The 19,003-nt window shown below is 41.5% G+C and overlaps 1 protein-coding gene across 20 annotated transcripts in view; it reads right to left on the bottom strand.

Annotated features, from left to right (window-relative positions):
• Ubap2l (ubiquitin associated protein 2 like) overlaps nt 1-19,003 on the bottom strand; it is a 63,156-nt gene that overhangs the window by 26,853 nt on the left and 17,300 nt on the right. For 10 of the 20 annotated variants that reach the window (XM_070013993.1, XM_070013992.1, XM_070013998.1 and 7 more), the window contains exons 8-12: nt 18,201-18,313; nt 14,733-14,792; nt 12,069-12,121; nt 9,828-9,913; nt 7,513-7,684 (exon numbers count right to left, since the gene is read on the bottom strand). In XM_070013993.1, coding sequence (XP_069870094.1) covers nt 7,513-7,684; nt 9,828-9,913; nt 12,069-12,121; nt 14,733-14,792; nt 18,201-18,313 — 484 coding nt within the window. The remainder of the gene's footprint in view (nt 1-7,512; nt 7,685-9,827; nt 9,914-12,068; nt 12,122-14,732; nt 14,793-18,200; nt 18,314-19,003) is intronic. The other 10 variants (XM_070014013.1, XM_070014006.1, XM_070014009.1 and 7 more) reach the window with 1 other exon arrangement.

Here is a 19,003-nt window from a genome sequence, read left to right as displayed (position 1 = left end):
CACAACCATCTCAACTGAATGCTGTGACTATGAAAACACAGGTGAAAAAGAGATAGGCACCCCAATTTTCAAACCAATCAACAAATCAGTGTGATTGCTTCCTAATAACCAAGAAAAACTCCCTTTTGGGGGCAAGTTAAGTCTCACCCTATGGCCCAGACTGGCCTTGAACGTCATCAAGTTCTTCCTACTCATTTTCCCTCTTTCTCTCTCCCTCACTGTCAGTCGTGGGGCTTGAACTCTGGGTCTAGGTGGTGTCCCTAAGCTCCTTTTGCTCAAGGCTAGCACTCTACCAGCTGAACTACAATACCACTTCCAGCTTTTTTTGCGATTAATTGGAGATAAGAGTCTCTCAGATTTTCCTGCATGGGCTAGCTTTGAACTGCAAACCTCAAATCTCAGCCTCCTGAATAACGAGGGTTTTAGTTGTGAGCTACCAGTGGGTTAGTATCAGAGTTTTTGGACTGCTTGTTCAGCACTTGTCCACTGGACTAATACAAGCCACTTTTTAGCTTTTTTTTGGTACAAGTACTAGGTTCTGATCTCAGGGTCAGTGCTGTCCCTCAATTTTTTCATATAAGATGAGCTTTCTATTACTTGAGTCACAGCTCCATTTTCAGCTACTCAGGAGGTTGAGATCTCAGGATTACAGTTCAAAGCCATCCAGGGCAGCACAGTCATTGAACTTTTTTTTTTTTGGGTCCGGTTGTGGGAACTGGGAGCTGTCCCTTAGCTCTTCAGCTCAAGGCTAGCGCACTACCACTTGAGCCACAGTGCCACTTCCGGCTTTTTTCTTTTCTGCTTATGTGGTGCTGAGGAATCAAACCCAGGGCCTCATGCATACAAGGCAAGCGCTCTACCACTGAGCCACCTTCCCAGCCCCATCCATGAGACTCTTACCTCCAATAAACCACTCAGAAAACTGGAAGTGGCACTGTGGCTTAGGTGGTAGAGTGCTAGCCTTGAGCTGAAAAGCTGAGGGACAGTACCAGTCCCAAAGTTCAATCCCCATGACCGACGAAAAAAAAAAAAAAAAAAAGGAAAGAAAAGAAAAGAAAAAAGTAATGGTACCATTTCTGACTTGTTGGTTTAGATGAATTTTGCCTGGTTGGATGATTCTGATCTGTTTCCTGAGTAGCTTGCGCTGCCACAACCTGTCTAAATCATGAGGATTCTGGTTTAATCAATAGATTAGTTGCTTTAGATCTCTAACTTGATAGCATTATTGGGAAGTGAAATAAACCAGGAGGTAGACTCTAGGTGAAGTAAGTAGGTCACTGGGGTGCTTGAAGGCATACTTTTATTCCTAGTCTCTCCCGCTCATTTCTGTTTCCTAGCCACTATAAGGTGGAGCAGCTCTGTTCCATCACATCAAGGTGGAAGCAAGATCCTATACTAAAACTAACCAGTGAAAAAATGTGACTTAGCTATATTGTGCTAGGCTTGGCAAGGGCAAAGCAAAAAAAAAAAAAAAAAAGATTAAAATTCCTTGGGCTGGGAATGTGGCTTAGTGGTAGAGTGCTTGTCTAGCATGCATGAAGTCCTGGGTCTGATTCCCCAGTACCAGATAAACAGAAAAGGCCAGAAGTGGCACTATGGCTCAAGTGGTATAGCTCTATCCTTGAGCATAGAGAGGCTCAAGAATAGACCTAGGTCTTGAGTTCAAGGCTCAGGACTGACAAACAAATGTCCAGACCAAGGGGTTGGGAAGGTGGCTCAGTGGTAGAGTGCTTGCCTTGCATGCATGAGGCCCGTGGTTCAATTCTTCAGCACCATATAAGCAGAAAAAAAGCCAGAAGTGGTGCTGTGGCTCAAGTGGTAGGGCACTAGCCTTGAGCTGAAGGACAACACCCAGGCCCAGAGTTCAAGCCCCACGACCAACCAAAAACAAAAACAACCACCACCACCACCAACAACAAACAAATGACCAGACCAAACAAAAAAACCTTGCATAGTGGCAAATTCCTAAAATCCCAATATTTGGGAGGCAGAGCAAGTCAGGAGAATCCTGAGTTCAAAGCCTGGGCTACATAGTATACTACATGTGAGTTTGAACTATACTGGTTTTGTTTTCTCTTTTGTAGAAGGTACTGGGGGCTTGAATTCAAGGTTACACAGAAAATGTACCACTTGTGCTATAAGTCCAACCACTTGTGCTATAAGTCCAACAGAAGTGCTGTTAAGTCTAGTCCAAGAACCTTTTTCAAAATTAAACTGAAAGATAAAGACCACATTTAACAATAACATTTCTTAAATGTTATTTAACATTTATATTTAGGGCTGGGAATATGGTTCCTCAGTGGTAGAGTGCTTGCCTAGCATGTATGAAGCCCTGGGTTCCATTCCTCAGCTCCACATAAACAGAAAAGGCTGGAAGTGGTGCTGTGGCTCAATGGCAGAGTGCTAGCCTTGTGCAGAAGAAGTTCAGGGACAATGCCCAGGCCTTGAATTCAAGCCCCAGGATTGGCCAAAAAAAAAAATATATATATATATTAAGCAATTCATATTTAATATTCTCAGTTTAAGGCACATTAAATAATATAGTAATGCAGTTAATGAGAAAGTAAAGTCTACTTAGTTTTACATTTATAAGACAACATGCGTTAGAAGAAATGTTATGGCAACAAAATTTGAATTACTGTTTATAAGCTACTTGAGAACCAGGATCCCAACTACTGGGGAAGCACAATGGCTGGATGCAGAGGCACCTGTCTAACATTCTAATTGACATAGAAAAGCTCAAGTGGGAGGATCATTAAAAAAAGCCACCCAAGACATAAATGTCCCTGCCTTGAAAATGACCATCCAAAGAGGGACTAGAATAGTGGCTCAAGTATAGAGCTCTGCCTACCAAGTGTGGGAAACTAAGATCAATCCCCAATATAAAACAAATAAATAAATAAGGCCTTGAGTCACCTTTTATTTTTATTTGTCAGTCGTGGTCTTGAACTCTGGGCTTGGGCCCTGTCCCTCAGCTCTTCAGCTCAAGGGGTGCGCTCAACCACTTGAGCCACAGAGCCACTTGAGGTTTTCTGAGTGGTTTATTGAAGGTAAGAGTTTCATGGACTTTCCTGCCCGGGCTGGCTTTGAACTGCGGTCCTCAAATCTCAGCCTGCTGAATAGCTAGGATTACAAGCTTGAGCCACTGGTGCCCGGCACCTTTTATTTTTTGGATGCCTATCCTGGGCTTGAATTCAGGGCCTGGGTGCTTTCCCAGAGCTTTTTGCTTAAGGCTAGTGCTCTACCACGTGAGCCACAGTTCCACTTTCCTTCCCAGTTTAACTTTGAACTGTAATCCTCAGAATTCAACCACCTGAGTTTTTTCTTTTCTTACTTTTTTGATCACAATACTGGAATTTAAACTCAGAGCCTGGGCGCTGTCCCTTAACTTTTTCTTTCAAAGCTAATGATCTACCACTTGAGCCACAGTTCCACTTCTGGCTTTTTGGTGGTTAATGAGAGATAGAGTCTCACAGAATTCTTTGCTCAGGCTAGCTTCAAACAAAAATCCTCAGATCTCAGCTTCCTAAGTAGCTAGGACTATAGGCATAAGCCACCTGCACCCAGCCACAGGACATCATGTTTACTCTCATATTCCTTTGAAAATAGTTAATGAGTTTAGTAGTTTTTTAAGTTTAGTTGCCAGTACTGGGGTTTTAACTTAAGGCTTCTTCACATTTGCTTGGCTAATGATCTAGCCCTAAAGCCATGCCTCCAACCTGGCTTTCTGCTGATTGTTTTGTTTTGGGTCGTAGGGCCTGAACTCTGGGCCTACCTAGGTGCTATCCCTCAGTTCTTCAGCTCAAGGCTAGCGCTCTACCAATTGAGCCACAGTGCCACTTCTGGCTTTTTTTCTTTTTGCTTATATGGTGCTGAGGAATCGAACCCAGGGCCTCATGTATGCAAGGCAAGCACTCTACCACTGAGCCACCTTCCCAGCCCCTCTGCTGGTTATTTTGGAGATAGTCTTCTTGACTTTTTATTTGTCATACCTTAGTCTTCAACTCAAAAGCCTGAGCTCTACCCGAGGCTTTTTGCTTAAAGCTAGCACTCTACCACTTTTTAAAAACATTTACTTTATTGTAAATAGCTCTTTCATGACCTTTTTGCTTGAGCTCAGCAATTCAGTCCTCTGGATCTCAGCCTCCGAAGTATCTAGTATTACAGGCTTTGGCACTTAGTGACATTATTTCCTGTTATAATGCTGTAATTGAGAAATCATGTACTAAGTGCCCTAGATTATTCTACTATTAATACTGCTGCATTTGTTTAGGTGGTCTTAAAAAAATGAAAACTAAAAGCCGGGCACCGGTGGCTGTAATCCTAACTACTCAGGAGGCTGAGATCTGAAGATCACAGTTCAAAGTCAGCCCAGGCAAGAAAAGGCCATGAGACTCTTGTCTCCAATAAACCAATAGAAAACTGGAAGTCACACTGTGGCTCAAGTGGTAGAGCGCTAGCCTTGAGCTGAAGAGCTCAGGGACAGTGCCAGCTCCAGAGTTCAAGCCCCACAACCGACAAAAAAAAAAAAAAAAAAAAAGAAGAGAAAAATAAGCATTGTATTACCACTTACACTCTAGTGGAGAACAAACTAGTTTTTTTGGTCTGTTTTTTGGGTTGTGTTTTTGTTTTTTTGCCAGTCTTAGGGCTTGAACTCAGGGCCTGGACACTGTCCCTGAGCTTCATTTGCTCAAGGATAGCACTCTACCATTTGAGCCACAGTGCGACTTCCGGCCTTTTGTTTTCTGTGGTACTAAGGAATGACCCAGGGCTTCATGTATGCTAGGCAAGCACTCTAGCACTAGGCTACATTTTTTATGTAGTAGATTTAGAAAGACTAGGTTATTGGAGGCCTAGTCTAAAAACATATGTGGTTTAAAAATACATAAAACAGGGCTGGGAAGGTGGCTCAGTGGTACAGCGCTTGCCTTGCATGCATGAGCCCTGGGTTCGATTCCTCAGCACCACATAAGCAAAGAAAAAAGCCGGAAGTGGCGCTGTGGCTCAAGTGGTAGAGTGCTAGCCTTGAGCTGAAGAGCTGAGGGACAGTACCCAGGCCCAAGGTTCAGGCCCCACACCAGACCCTCCCCCCTCCACCCAAAAATATATAAAACACTGTGAAAGTTTAAATGTGTTTGTGACTTTAAGAATCACTATCCCACAATACTGTAAAATTTGTTGTTTATGTAATCACTTAATATTAATAAAAATTATTTTAAAATACATAAAACAATTTTATCCTATTAAGAAATAAGGAAACGCAACAATCTTCAGTTTAATTAGAATTGCAAAACAATTAAAATTTGATTAACAAGGGCTGGGAAGGTGGCTCAGTGGTAGAGAGCTTGCCTTGCATGCCTGAGGTCCATGCCTGAGGTCCTGGGTTCAATTCCCCAGCACCACATAAGCAAAAAGAAAAAAGCCAGAAGTGGTGCTATGGCTCAAGTGGTAGAGTGCTAGCCTTGAGCTGAAGAGCTGAGGGACAGTGCCCAGGCCCAGAGTTCAGGCCCCATAACCAGGCCAAAAAAAAAAAAATCTGATTAACAAGTTGGCACTATGGCCACAAACTCTTTTGGCTTTTTGTTACTTTCAGAGAGGGTCTTAGAACACTGCTGATAAGGCTGGCCTAAACCAATGAACGTTTCCTGCACAGCTAGGGTTATAGTGCACACCAGTATGTACAGCTTACTAACTTTGTATTTTTGGCCTAGATAGTCTCAAAACTTCAAGCTTCATGCCGGGCGCTGGTGGCTTACGCCTGTAATCATAGCTACTCAGGAGGCTGAGATCTGAGGATTGCGGTTCAAAGCTAGCCCGAGCAGGAGAGACCGTGAGACTCCGATCTCCAATAAACCACCAGAAAACCGGAAGTGGCGCTGTAGCTCAAGTGGTAGAGCGCTCACCTTGAGCTGAAGAGCTGAGGGACAGCGCCCAGGCCCAGAGTTCAAGTCCCACAACCGACCAAAAAAAAAAAAAAATTCAAGCTTCACAATTTCTACACCCAAATACAAACATGGGGAGCTGGGAAGGTAGCTCAGTGGTAGAGCGCTTGCCTTGCATGCCTGAGGCCCTGGGTTCGATTCCTCAGCACCACATAAGCAAAAAGAAAAAAACCTGGAAGTGGCACCGTGGCTCAAGTGGTAGAACGCTAGCCTTGAGCTGCTGAAGAGCCGAGGGACAGCGCCCAGGCCCAGAGTTCGGGCCCCAAGACCGGATCCCTCTCCCCCCACAAAAAAATACAAACATTGCCGGGCGCTGGTGGCTCACGCCTGTAATCCTAGCTACTCAGGAGGCTGAGATCTGAGGATAGCGGTTCAAAGCCAGCCTGGGCAGGAGAGACTGTGAGACTCCTATCTCCAATAAACCACCAGAAAACCGGAAGTGGCGCTGTAGCTCAAGTGGTAGAGCGCTCGCCTTGAGCTGAAGAGCTGAGGGACAGCACCCAGGCCCAGAGTTCAAGCCCCACGGCCGACAAAAAAAAAAAAAAAAAAATACAAACATGGACCTTGACATTCCTTAGCCTTTATCTTTACACAGAAAACCTAACCACATACTGATTATTTTTTAATTGTCCCATAAGGAAAGTAATTTAGGAATAAGTAATCTACTTTCTGTTGTTTCTGCTTTCTTCAGACTTTTCTACCTAAAAACCTCTTCTGCTTAAGACAATGGGATACCTATCATCCTATTTTGGGAATTAAGTGTTGCCTGATGTGAGAATTGAAAATGAAGCTAAGAAATACCTTAAAAACTTTAACTTTGGGGGCTGGGAAGGTGGCTCAGTGGTAGAGCGCTTGCCTTGCATGCCTGAGGCCCTGGGTTCAATTCCTTAGCACCACATAAGCAAAAAGAAAAAAGCTGAAGTGGCACAGTGACTCAAGTGGTAGAGCGCTAGCCTTAAGCTGAAGAGCTGAGGGATAGCACCCAGGCCCAGAGTTCAAGCCCCACGACCAGACCACCACCACCCACCCCCCCCACCCCCCTCCCCCCGCAAAAAAAAAAATTAACTTTGGGGCTGGGAATGTGGCTCAGTGGTAGAGTGCTTGCCTAGCATGCATGAAGCCTTGGGTTCAATTCCTCAGTACCATATACACAGAAAAAGCGGGAAGTGGCGCTGTGGCTCAACTAGTAGAGTAGCTAGCCTTGAGCAAAAAAGCAGCTCAGGGACAGTGCCCAAGCCCTGAGTTCAAGTCCCAGGACTGGCAATGATGATAAGAATAAGAACGGGGGGGGGGGGGGGGGAAGGGGGGTAGGAGAAGGATTGGGATTGGGGGGGGAGGGGGGAGGCTGGGAAGGGATGTGAAGGGTAAACAAAGGAGGAGGCTGCAATGCTTGGTTAGAAATGTACGCATTATCCTGCCCATGTAATTGTAACCCCTCTGTACAGTATGTTCACAAATAAAATAAAATTAAATTAAAAAAAAATAAAGAATAAGAACAACAACAACTTTGTCTTCTGATAGAAGAATGACTACACGTGTATAGTTTAGGTGGTGGGAATTTCCTACTTACCATGCTATGATGAGAAAACGTGTTCCCTGAAGCAGGCTGTGATATAGCACTCTGCTTAGAATTACTAAATACCAGAGGCTGGGCCAGAGAAGGGGCCTGAGATGGATCCAAATTAGATGAATCATTCTCCATTGAAGATGGTGTCTTTCCCAACAGAACAGCAAGATCAATTCTAGCACAGAAAGAAGGGGAACTTTATTAATAATGACTGAACTTTCTCACATTCCCCAATAGATCACTCAGGCACTTACTGGGCTCACAAACACAAAGTCCTAAATGTTTAACAAACCAAAATAACTGATACCTAAAGTCATTATGGTATCTAAGTGAATTCACTGATGTTGCCATCACTAACAGTCGTTTTTGTTTTTTTTAAAGATACTGGCTTTTCTTTCTTATTATATAGCCCAGACTGGCTTCAACTCACCATGTTCTCTTGCCTTAGTCTCACAAGTGCTGGGATGCCCAGCTTCAATGCTAGTTTAATGTATAGCAAACTCACAAAGTGGGTCAAAATGTTAAAACTAGTTAATCATGACTTTAATACCGAGTACTTATCATTAATATTTCCTACAACTTAAAACCATATGCCTAGCCGGGCGCTGGTCGCTCATGCCTGTAATCCTAGCTACTCAGGAAGCTGAGATCTGAGAATTATGGTTCAAAGCCAGCCTGGGCAGGAAAGTCCATGAGACTCTTATCTCTAATAAACCACCAGAAAACTGGAAGTGGCGCTGTAGCTCAAGTGGTAGAGTGCTCACCTTGAGCTGAAGAGCTGAGGGACAGGGCCCAAGCCCAGAGTTCAAGCGTCACAACCGACCAAAAAAATAAAATTAAATTAAAACCACATGCCAGAATTCTCATCTACTTTAGAACAAAGAAAGTTTTAGATGTCTTCCTCAACTTATGCAAAATTTCATATTACCTGTAGTACAGAGTAAAATATGGGACTAGAGAGGTAGTTCAGTGGTAGAAGGAATTTCTAGCATGCATAAGTCACAGAGGAGAATTGAGATTCAAAGCCAAATAGGTTGAAAAGTTCATGAGACGTCATCTCAACCAAGAACTGGGGGCAATGGCATAAACCTATCATCCCAGTTACTAAGGAGGCTGAGATTAGGATGATGGCAATACTAGGCTGGATTGGGCAAAAAGTTCACATGACCTCATCTCAACAAAAAAATGTAGGTGTGGTAGCACATGCCTGTCATCTCAGCTATGATGGGAAATATAATAAACAGGAGGATTGAGGTATGGGCACTGGTCCCTGTGTCAGAAATAACCAGAGCAGCCACATGCTGGTTGTTCACACCTGTAATCCTAACTACTCAGGAGACCCAGGAAAATCAATGAGACTATTATCTCCAAATTAACCACCAAAAAGTCAGAAGGGGAGCTATGGATCACGTGGTAGAATACCAGCTTGGAACAAAAAGCTCATGGACACTGCCCAGATCCAATTCAAATCCCAGGACTGGCACACAAACACACAATAATCATCATCATCATCTAGGCGCTGGTGGCTCAGGCCTGTAATCTTAGCTACTCAGGAGGCTGAGATCTGAGAGTTGTGGTTCAAAGACAGCCTGGGCAGGAAAGTCCATGAGACTCTTATCTCCAATTAACCACCAAGTGGTAGAACGCCAGCCTTGAGCTGAAGAGCTCAGGGAAAGCACCCAGGCCCAGAGTTCTATAACCTACAAAATTTTTTTTAAAAATTAAAAAAAAATAATAAGAGCAAAAGGCCTGGGAGGTGTGACAAGGAATAGAGCACCTGCTCGACAAGCACAAAGCTATGAGTTCAAACTTCAGTGTCCAATACCACTCAATGGGACGCGAGGGAAGATGAGATGTAAGGATCACAGCTTGAAGCCATCCCAGGCTTCTGTGAGACTCTGATCTCCAATAAACACCACACCCTCCCCAAAAAAAAGACTGGAAGTAAAGCTATGGCTCAAGTGGTAAGCACTAGCTTTGGGCAAAAGAAGATCAGGAACAGTGTCAAGACTGAGTTCAAGCCCTAGGACTGACACCAAAAAAACAAAAGTCCTACTTTCAAGTTGGGTCTACTTTTCCCTGGCTACTTCAAGACAAGTTATATAGTCAATGCTACTGAGGATTAGTCTGGTCTACATAATTAAATGAGAGTATGATGTAATATTACAACATGTGAACTTTCATTCAGCACACTGATTATTACTATTATAAATCTCTACTAACATCAAGGGAGTTTGTGAAGAAAAATGTTATTATTCTTTACAACTAACTCAGAAGATCTCTTTGGGAAAAGGTACTAAATTTTACCACACACTTGCCTCTGACCAGCAGTGATTGTCACATTCTCCGCAGGCAGAGGCACTGAAGACACATTGGAAGCAGTGAAAATCTTGGTTTCAGAAAGCTGGAAAACAGAGGAATTATTATTACTGGTGTCAGATAAGATAAAGTCAGAAGTTGGCATAGGCTGAATTCAATACCAAAAGAATTTTAAAAAAGCTATCTACCCTGAAGAATCCTGAATTGATTTGCAAGACTACTCAGGTTTTATCCAAGGATAGGTTAGAATTAAGGGACTCAAAAAAAAAAAAAAAGTATAATAGAGTGAAATAATCACATGCAGACTAAACACAAATAAGGTTCTACTTACTAGTCATACAAAAGAGAAAACCCCTCCACATTTTTCTATTATAGCTCCTAATTAGCACCTCAACCCAAACACTTCTCTTCCACTATTCTTTTCAAATAAACTAAAAAGTTAAGAAAACTTTTGAGCAGTAAAAAACGTATTAATTATGGTGAGGTAAAGGTTTTTTTTTCAATTAAGTTTTCAATAAGTTTTCCCTTTATACTATACAGGTCCTAGTGTTTGAACTCGGGGCCTACACACTGTCCCAGACCTTTTTTGCTCGAGAAGTGTACTTGAATTTTTAAATTTTTTTTTGTAGGTTATAGAACTCTGGACCTGGGTGCTTTCCCTGAGCTCTTCAGCTCAAGGCTGGCGTTCTACCACTAGAACCACAGTTCTACTTCTGGCTTTTAGTAGTTACCTGGAAATAAGTGTTTCACAGAGTTTCCTTCCCTGGGCTGGCTTTCAATCACAATCCTCATATCTCAGCCTCCAAAGTAGCTAAGGTTACAGATGTGAGCCACCACCACCCTGCTTATTATACTCTCATAAGGCATCTAAATTAGGTGATCAACTACAGAAATTAACTCTTGACTACTGAAGTTAAATTGTGATTTTTACTTCTCAAATATTCTCTCAAATAGTGAGGAAATATACCCATTTCTTGAAAGTTGCTAAAGAAAATAAGCCAGATTTCAGAAAGCAGAGAATGATTAAATTCACAAGACAGTCTAGTTCGCTCATAATAGAAAATAATCGTTCTCTGATAGTGATGCTACTCCAGCTTTAAAAAGTCATAATTGGGGCAGGTGCCAGTGGCTCACACATGTAATCCTAACTATTCAGGAGGCTGAAGTCTGAGTATCATAGTTTGGAAGCCAGCTTCAGCAGAAAAGTCTCTATGAAACTTATTTTCAATTAACCACCAAAAAAAGCCAGAAGTGGCTCAAGACTTAAGTGAAATATCTAAGGAATAACAGCCAAGCTTTAAGTTCAAGCCCCAGTACTGGCACACACGCTTGCATGCGTGTGCAACACACACACACACACACACACACACATACACACACACACACACACACACACACAACTTAAAGGTGATTGACATCATCATAAACACATGGAAAGGTTAACAATGATATTCTCTTCTGTATAACTAATACAAGTTAGTAAATAAACAGGCAACCTAACAGGTTTGATATATCATTTCCTTGTAACCACAAAAGCCATCTTGCCCAACTATATATAAATATAGGAAATTAGGTTTCAAAATACTAAAAATAATCCATAATCACTGAAAACAATCATTCACAGCTAAAGCTTGACTGTGACCAGGAATCAGGAAAATTGTTTTACTCAGGTAGTAAGGTGAATTCAGATTATTTTATGTGCCACTCATCTATAGGGTTTCCAAGTTGAGTCAAATTGGCATAGTCAAACGTACATATATTCACCTCAATTACAGTTATACAGGGCTTCAAATAAATGAAAGGGTTTCAGAGCCAACAGACTGAGGATTTGGTACCACCATACTAATTCCAACATCCACTGACAACCCATTACAGGACTATACACCAAATAAGGATTCTTAGTAGATTCATGTACCACTCAACGTTCTACCTGCCTCACTCCATTTGTGGTGCCCTACCCAACCACCATCTTTTCCTGGAATAAATCCGACAATCAGATATTGGACTTACACAAGTGCACTTGCCCTTTCCACAGTGTGGTTCCAGAGTCCTGTTCATGCCCAGTCTCCTTCATATAACATATGTGAAATGTTCTGGCTCAGAACACTATTTTGGATGTAAAAGTTTTGGGTCAGAATCTTATGTGTGCATTTTAAGGGGTAGAAATACACCAATTTTCTATCCCTAAACACCACTTAGGGATAGAAGGCATTAATGAGGAATGTCCTGGGAATACCTACATCTTCATTCCAATCTTCAGTTCCCCATTCTTCTGTCGCAGTCCTCCATGCACCTGGAAAGAAAGGAAAAATTGTGGAATAATTTTAAGTATAAAACATGCAAAATCCAATGTATTAACATTTTTGATGAAAGTAAAAAGTTTAACAGTTTATTAATCAGAAGGAATTGTTGGGCTTTAAAGATGAAAGACTATAGAAAGGGAAAGTTCAGAGAAGTAGGGTTTTGTTAAGATTATGATTTCATTGGTACTTTCAGTTTTTGTTACAAAGCTGCAAGGTGGAGAGAAGGGGAAGAAATGGACTGAAAATGCATGCACACAAACACTAGACTTAAAGCTCCATGCAGTACTATTAAGGACCACAGTTCTATTAAGAACTCTACTGAAGAGCTGTGGGCTATAATGATGTAGTAGTCATTGAGTGAAATGGTGGCAGACAATTCAAACTAAACATGCAGACTATACATATTTGCTTTGAGAGAGAAAACTATAAGCAGTATGAAGATGATGACAGCACAGCAGTGAAAGAGAAATATAAATAAATAGTAAAAGAAGAATGTCTAAGAATAGGCTTGAAAGTCAAACAGAATATTGAGAACTAAGAGTTACTGGAACTGAATGAAAAATATACCCAGAAGTCTTAATTCATAAATATTATAGGTTTAACTAGAAAATTGTAAGGAAGGCTCCATGTATTTAAGTCGTTTTGGAAGACAACAGGTTAAAAATCAAGTATGAGGGGCTGGGAAGGTGGCTCAGTGGTAGAGCGCTTGCCTTGCATGCATGAGGCCCTAGGTTGATTCCTCAGCACCACATAAGCAGAAAAAAAAAAAAAAGCCGGAAGTGGCGCTGTGGCTGAAGTGGTAGAGTGCTAGCCTTGAGCTGAAGAGCTGAGGGACAGCGCCCAGGCCCAGAGTTCAGGCCCCACGACCGGACCCCCACCACCACCAAAAAAAAAGTCAAGTATGAGCAGTAACTATCAACCTAATCCTACTCATACAATACAGAATATGGAATCTAACCTTTCAAGGTTATGGCACAAACAACAGAAGCCTACAATTTATCATATTGTAAGCAAGGATACAGTTTACATGGGAAAGGTATACAGACAATCAAAGCACCTTCCATATCTCCTTTCCCCAATTTCTTTGCTTCATATAATTTCAGAAAATGTCCCTTCATAAGGAATTTGGGTGAGAATATGAGAACCACAATTTTTCCCTTGAACCAAAGACCAGAGTAAGAATTTATCTAGCTGTATAAGGCATAACAATGTTATTTTCTTATCTAGAACTATATATGTATTTATCAAATAACTCAAAAAGACTTCTAAATAAGTGGACAGTTTTGTTTTGTTGGTTTCTCAGTTATGGGGCTTGAACTCTAGGCCTGGGTGCTGTCCCTCAGCTCTTCAGCTCAAGGCTAACGCTCTACTTGAGTCACAGCACCACTTCTGGTTTTTCCGGTGGGTAAGTGGAGATAAGAGTCTCATGTACTTTCCTGCCAGGGCTGGCTTTGAATCGCAATCCTCAGATCTCAGACTCCTGAGTAGCTCGGATTAGTCTTGAGCCACTGGTGCCCGGCTTAGTTTCCTTTTTTTTTTTAAAATAAGAATTCAAGGATGGCTGGGCATTATGGTGCAATGCACTAGGCAGGCTAAGGCAGAAAGGCAATTAAGGCAAGGCAGCCTGGGCTATACAGTGAGATACTGTCTCAGATTAGAAAAAAAAAAAAAAAAAAAGGCTGGCATCTAGACATTTCAGTCACTGAATAGAAATATTTTAATATCTATAAAGGAAAAAACCTATTTCCTACAGGAAATGACAGTATGAATACTTTCCCAAGAAAATCTTAAAACTGTACCAGGAAAATTCTAAACCACTTATTAATGACAATGCATTAAAAAATTGAAATAGCTGTAATCCTAGCTACTCAGGAAAATGAGATCTGAGGATCTTAATTCAAAGCCAGCCCATGCAAGGAAAAGTCCATGAGATTCTTATCTCCAGAAAACCGGAAGTGGTACTGTGGCTCAAGTGGTAGAGTGCTTGCTTTGAGATGAAGAGCTGAAGGTCAGGGCCCAGGCCCAGAGTTCAAGCCCCATGACCGCCCCCCCTCCTTCCTCCCCTCCAAAAAAAAAAAAAAAAAAATCAAAGTCTAATGTCAGTTATACAAGTTATAAATCACATTTCCCCCTATATCTGTTTGATATCTGTTTGATTCCTTTGACATCTGTCCCACCCTGGTTAAATGGAACACAGGAGTTATACACAATTCTAGACTGAGAGGTTATATAATTTAGACTATGCAAGATTTTCATTATACACTCTGGTAACTTCAACTGGGATAGAAAGGAAGAATGAAATACTGACTTGATGCTTTCAAGAAGTATGGTTATGGCTAAGAAACTCATTTTGAGGAAGCAAGAAATAAAGATGGAAATGCTCTGAACAGATTAGGGCATACATTCCCTCAGCATAAAGTGCAGACGATATAAATGTTGAGTATTCATGAAAAAGTAAGAGTGGGCACAGAAAAAGAGGAAAAGGCACAAAGAAAAAAAAAGCAGAAAAGACAGAAAAATGACATATCCACAGATATTTCAGTTCATAAAAATCTATAAAAAAAAATATCCGGGGCAGTTAGGCGCCTGGATGTATCATACCAGGAGCAGTCTCAAATTTTCGGGGATAATTTGACCCCTCAACCCCAATGAAATCAAGTCCTGAAACAAAAAGAAAAGAAAAGAAAAAACAACCAGTGAAATTTTGTTTGTGAATGAAAATGTCTGCCCCCAAATACATAATTCCCACTGTACCTGTGGATATTTTAAGGGTAGGTTTAAATTTATTTTTTGCTATTATGACAACACAAAAAGAAATCATGCATGAAGGCATGCTAGATCATGAAATCAATAATGAAAATGCATGAAGCTACACACCTAAAACCCTTTTTCTCATTGATAAGAAGGCAGCAGCACCACTGATCATTGTGTGACTATGGACTTCTTAAGTAGGGTTTCTTTTCTAATTACTAAAAATAAATATTCACTTCCCCATTGTTTTTATAACTAGATACTTGTTGAATACAGCTAAGGACTAGGACATCAAAGCCTGACTTTTGGGGGGGGGGGGCCCGGTCATGGGGCCTTAACTCTGGGCCTGGGCACTATCCCTCAGCTCTTCAGCTCAAGGCTAGCACTCTACCACTTGAACCACAGCGCCACTTCCAGTTATTTTTTTTTCTGCTTATGTGGTGCTGAGGAATTGAACCCAGGGCCCCAAGCATGCAAGGCAAGCGCTCTACCACTGAGCCACCTTCCCAGCCCCCAAAGCCTGGCTTTCTATTCCAAAGTAAAAGTAGTTCCCTAATTTCCACCATCTTTTCTTCCAAAGACTAAAAACTCAACTATTCAAGAGCAAAGCACATTACCTTTTAGTATTGTTACAACTACCCCTACAAATCCATCAGGAGATTAATAGTTCTAATGTCTCTAAAATATAGTAAGTTAAAACTCAATATTCCAAGCTGAGCACTAAATTGCTCACACCTATAATCCTAACTATTCAGGAGGCTGAGATATGAAGTTCACAGTATAAAGCTAGCCCAGGGAGAAATGGCTCCATGAGACTCTTATCTCCAATTAACCACCAGAAAACTCGAAGTGGCACTGTGGCTCAACTAATAGAGTGCTAGCCTTGAGCTGAAGAGCTCAGGGAGAGCGTCCAGGGCCCAGAGTTCAAGCCCCAGGACTACCAACAACAACAACAAAAAAGGAAATCTAACAAGGTATCTGTACCCATTGGAAAGTTTTAAAATGTTTAAATAGTGTCTTTGTGAACAATAAGCAACATTTAGTGCCTAAGGTATACTGTGTGCTAATGAGAAGCTGGAGAAACAAAGATAAGAATCTTTAAAAGGGAATATGAAAATTTTAAATCAACATAAAGCATCTTTTACTTCAGGCTTTTCTATTAACCTATATCTAATAAGATGAAAAGCTTTGGTTTCAGGTGCTGACTCAACCAGAAGGAAAGTAAAAGATATCAACAGAAGAAAACACTCCAGAAACTAAAGGCTGCTCTTATTAAAGCAATACACATGGAGCTGGGTGCCAGTGTCTCATGCCTGCAATCCTAGCTACTCAGGAGGCTGAGATCTAAGGTTCAAGACCAGCCTGGGCAGAAAAGTCACCACGAGACTCTAATCTCCAATTAACCACTCAAAAACCAGAAGTGGCTGTAGCTCACAGTGGTAGAGTGCTAGCTTTGAGGCCCCCAGTTCAAGCCCCACAACCAACCAACCAAAAAAAAAAAAAAAAAAGGTTTAAAAGCAACACACACATACCTTTTACCTTCAAAGACATCTTGGCATAAGCCTAATAACCTTAAAGCTATATGGTGTATCTAAATCTAAGTACCAGAGTCAGCTAACCAAAGAACATTACTCATATCAAAGATATTACTCATATCTTGTAATAGTCCACAACACATCAAGGCTACTGAACAAAAAAGGAAGCCTGGTGAGTCCCTTCATGCTCCAATATGAAGACTTCTCAAAACTAAAGAAAAGCGGGTATCACGCCTGTAATCCTAGCTACTCAGGAGGCTGAGATCTGATCGCCGTTCAACGCCAGCCCTGGCAAGAAAGTCCATGAGACTCTTATCTCCAATAAACCACAAAGAAAACTGGAAGTGGTACAGTGGCTCAAGTGGTAGAAATAGCCTTGAGCTGAAGAGCTGAGGGACAGTGCCCAGACCGAGTTCAAGCCCCATGACTGACAAAAAATAAAGAAAATAAAGAAAAAAGAAGCTTTTATCTTCGTATCAGAAAATAAATCAACAGTATAGACTTTTGATTCTGAACCCTGTTCATTTCTACAAGTAGTAGTTTAATTAATTGGTTGATTCTGGGTCATCTTTTGAAAAGATAAAGCTACTACAATAAAAATTAAGAAATACAATCAGAGCTTAGAGCAGCTATATGTTATAATGGAAAGAGCACAAGATTTAGAATTAAATAATTCTAAGTTCAAAGACTAACATCTTTTCTTTTAGTATCAGTTATATCACCAGGAAAGTGATACTAAATAATGCCTGTGAAGCTAAGCCATGCAGGAAACTGTGACTCTTGTCTCCAATTAACCACCAAAAAGCCAAAACACACCAAACACAATGTGAGCCAGGTGCCAGTGCCTCACACCAGTAATCCTAGCTACTCAGGAAGCTGAGACCTGAGATTATGGTTCAAGGCAAGCCAGGGCAGGAAAGCCTGTGATACTCTCACCTCCAATGAATTACCAGAAAACCCAAAGTGGAGCTGTAATTCAAAGTGGTAGTGTGGTAGGCTTGAGTGAAAAAGCTCAGGGACAGAACCCAGGCCCTAAGTTCAAGCCTATGACCAATAAAAACAAAACAAACAAACAAAAAGGGTAATGTGGGCATGTACCCCAGTGATACAGCATCTGCCTAGTAAGTTGAAGGTTGCACTCAGTCCCTATGTATTATAAAGAAAAAAACAAAGTGTACTTCATAAAACAGTGATAAGGATCAAATACAACAGCATATATATTGTTCTTATTAAGCACACGTATCAATATGGTATGTAAACAGAATAAACAGTAGTTTAACTTATCTTACCCTATCTTTGTACCCAAATACAAGTTGTTAAGTCTTTTTAGTCCTGGGGCTTGAACTCAAGGTCTTGGCACTATCTCTGAGCTTCTTTTGCTCAAGACTAGCACTCTACCACTTGAGCCACAATACCACTTCTAGCCTTTTCTGTTTATGTGGTACTGATAAATTGAACCAGGGCTTCATGCATGCTAGGCAAGCACTTTAACACTAAGCCATGTTCCCAGCCATCCCTTTTGTGGTTTTGTTTTTTGGTGTTGGGGGTCAAATCCAGATACTGCACTTGTTGGGCAAGCAATTTGCTACTGAGCTACATCCCAGCCCCCATTTTTTTAAAAGTAATTAAAACCTCATATGAAAATATTTCCTGAGCTGAGGATATAGCTCAGTGTTAGAACACTTGCTTAGTATGCACAAAGTCCTGGATTCAATCTATGGCACACACACAAAAAAGAAATAGTTAAAAATCCCAGAGACAAAAAATGAAAACAGTCACTCACTCGTCCCATCATCTGGTTCAAAGTGGCCTGTGTTGTTCCATGTATTGCCGCTACTATTGCCATAGTTATCATCAGTACTGGCTGGCTCTGCATAATCAGCTGGATTAAAAGTTCTGAAAAAATGAAACATGAGTTTCTAAAAGGAGCTTCAGTAAACACTAACTCAAAGAGTACAATCAAATTTTATCTTATTCACAATATAGACAAATATAGGTCAATCACGCACCATTCTATAATCTCAAATGCTGTCTTATTTTTTCACACTATTCAAAATGTAATCTAGGGGGCTGGGAAGGGGCTCAGTGGTACAGCGCTTGCCTTGCATGCATGAAGCCCTGGGTTTGATTCCTCAGCACCACATAAGCAAAAAGAAAAAAGCCGGAAGTGGCACTGTGGCTCAAGTGGTAGAGCGCTAGCCTTGAGCTGAAGAGCTGAGGGACAGCACCCAGGCCCAGAGTTCAGGCCCCACAACCGGACCCCCCCCCAAAAAAATGTAATCTGGGTACCAGTGGTTCATACCTATAATCTTAGCTACTCAGAAGGCTGAAATCTGTAGCTCATGGCTTCAAAGTTTGAAGCCCAGAAAGTCCATGAGAGTCTCATCTCCAATTAACCAGCAAAAAGCCAAAAGTAGAAACACTGCTCAAGTGGTAAGGCAATGAAGCCAAGAGCACGAGGTCCTGAGCTGAAGACCCAGTATCAATGCACGCATGTGCACACACGCAGACAGGTAGACAGATATGCGCACGCGTGCATACACACCCACACGCATACCCACAGAAGTCATTACACATGGCATATAC

This window comes from Dipodomys merriami, unplaced genomic scaffold (genome assembly GCF_024711535.1).
Source record: "Dipodomys merriami isolate MVZ:Mamm:240054 unplaced genomic scaffold, mDipMer1.0.p SCAF_92, whole genome shotgun sequence".
Classification (NCBI taxonomy): Eukaryota; Metazoa; Chordata; class Mammalia; order Rodentia; family Heteromyidae; genus Dipodomys; species Dipodomys merriami.
This window is presented reverse-complemented; position numbering and strand designations above follow the sequence as displayed.